The sequence below is a fragment of the Danio rerio genome, chromosome 17, assembly GCF_052040795.2.
Source record: "Danio rerio strain M-AB ecotype USA chromosome 17, GRCz13ab, whole genome shotgun sequence".
Classification (NCBI taxonomy): domain Eukaryota; kingdom Metazoa; phylum Chordata; class Actinopteri; order Cypriniformes; family Danionidae; genus Danio; species Danio rerio.
Window position 1 is genome coordinate 38,241,344 of NC_141037.1, and position 2,348 is coordinate 38,243,691.

Below are 2,348 nucleotides of genomic sequence, written 5' to 3' on the forward strand. Positions count from 1 at the left end.
AATCCTAAACAATACACATATGAACAAAACAGTCATATGAACAAAAGATCCAAGCATTGCATTGAATTAGCTATGGCAGATTATGGTTTAATTCAATATTAAAAATATTCATTCATTCATAAGTCAAACTACTGTGGTTTCTATATTTTTAAAAATGAGCTCCTAAATTACAGCTCACACAACATTTTAATTTGTCATGTCATTTAAAACCTGATGATCACAACAAAAGTTACTTTGAGAGTGTCAAACATTATTGAACTATTGATATCATGTAATTTCTGGAACACAGGGATATTTTTTTATTTTAATTTTTTTTAAAAAAAATTTTATTTTATCGGATGAATGAAAAGGGTGATAAGAATGTAAGGAGGCACTAAGACCCAGAGGACAGCATCCTCTCTCAAACCCGAAGATCATGGTTATCAAAGCTGCAACTTTTGCATCAGAGCCCTATAAAAAGCAAGGACCCTGCGACCGCCTATCAGTGAAACCTATGAAAAATTGCGGCTGCTTGCAGGCAAAGTATCTACCTTTTAAAGATGAGCCGTTTGTGGACCTGAAGCAGGAGGATCACACTGAGGAGGGTCGCAGGGATGTTCTCACACAACTTCAGGGATGTTTTATTTTGTGCAGTTTGTCAGCTGTTTTATTCGAAGCTGAGTATTATTTTGCTTGAAGATCCAAGTTTGAGTGTTAGAATGAAACAGAAAGATTTCTATGCCAGTCACAGAACAGAAGCGTCCCCGAGCGTCTGTCCGCAGCTGATGCTGGAGCTGAAGGAAATCATGAAGAGAAGAAAATACTGCTTTATCTTCAAAATATGAAAACGCATGTTTTCTTCTGGGATGGAGCGCAGCGGTTATTTCAAGCCGACACCTGCCCATTTCGAGGTCTTGAACAGCTCGACCGGCACCAATGTGACTTTGACACCTAAAACGGACGAAAAGCAAGAAAGTTTCGCTTTCCAAGTCACCTTGTCGTCAGTTCTGGGTCTCATCACTCTCGCAACAATATTAAGCAATGCGTTTGTCATTGCCACCATTTCCCAGTCCAGAAAGCTCCAGACACCGGCGAACTTTCTGATCGCGTCGCTGGCCGTCACGGACCTTCTGGTGTCGGTGCTCGTGATGCCCATTTGCGTGCTGTACACGGTCACCCGCGAGTGGACCCTCGGCCAGGTCATCTGCGACATCTGGCTGTCCTCAGACATAACCTGTTGCACCGCGTCCATACTTCACCTCTGCGTAATCGCCTTGGATCGATACTGGGCAATAACGGACGCGGTCGAGTACGCCAAGAAACGCACCCAGGCGCGCGCCGCGGGGATGGTGGCGACCGCCTGGATCATCGCCATCTCCATCTCCCTGCCGCCTTTCTTCTGGCGACAGGTGAAGGCAGGGGAGCTGACCACCTGCTCGGTCAACACAGATCACATCTTCTACACAATCTACTCCACTTTTGGGGCTTTCTACATCCCTACGCTGCTGCTCATCGCCCTGTACGGGAGGATTTACGTGGAGGCGAGGAAGCGCATTTTGAAGCAGTCGCCCAAAAAACCGGGCAAAAGACTCACCTCTGCACATCTGAGCACTAATTCGCCCGCTTCGGTGGCTTCGACTTCGCCTTTGCATTGCGGAAGGCAGGACCTTTGCTCGGACAGCGGGTCTCTGGGCAGTGACAATCAAATTAGAGTAACTGTGTCCGATTCACTTCTGGAGAAAAAGAGAATATCGGCTGCGCGCGAGAGGAAAGCCACCAAAACCTTGGGCATTATATTAGGAGCTTATATTGTGTGCTGGCTGCCGTTTTTCATTTACACACTGTTGATTCCCCTCTGTTCGTCTTGCTTTTCCCCAGAACTCTTTGACTTTTTCACTTGGCTTGGCTACGTCAACTCACTCATCAATCCTATAATATACACCATGTCTAATGATGACTTTAAAAAGGCTTTTCATAAAGTCATAAGTTTTAGATGTTGCAGACGATAGGAAAAATAAGTAGACCCATAAGGGATAATGATCAGTCAGTCATTATCATTATCGCAAGTGATATCACGGCACTGTTGAATGCTTGATTCTCATTGGCTGACAGACGTCCATCTAAGGTGTTGATTGTTGCTCTGTACCTGCAGAGCTGAAGCAGTTCCAGCTCATTAAAGTCCTGTATCACTTTGCCACATTAATTTATGGACAGAGCAAAAAAGGAAACAAATCATATGAATGACAGGCGACTGGATAAAATTATTTACCTTTTTTTCTATTCTAATTAATCTAATAGCTGCATTGCTTGTAATTATGCTTCTGCCTATTAACACTGAGAGCCGCAGCAGACGCAGGTTATCACGCACA

General features: G+C 44.3%; 1 protein-coding gene across 1 annotated transcript; it reads left to right on the forward strand.

Annotated features, from left to right (window-relative positions):
* The first annotated feature begins 749 nt into the window (after window positions 1-749).
* htr1b (5-hydroxytryptamine (serotonin) receptor 1B) lies at window positions 750-2,074 on the forward strand. The gene is given in 1 exon segment (NM_001128709.1): window positions 750-2,074. A coding segment is annotated over 1 exon segment (1,143 nt). The 5' UTR covers window positions 750-845; the 3' UTR covers window positions 1,989-2,074.
* Window positions 2,075-2,348: the final 274 nt, after the last annotated feature.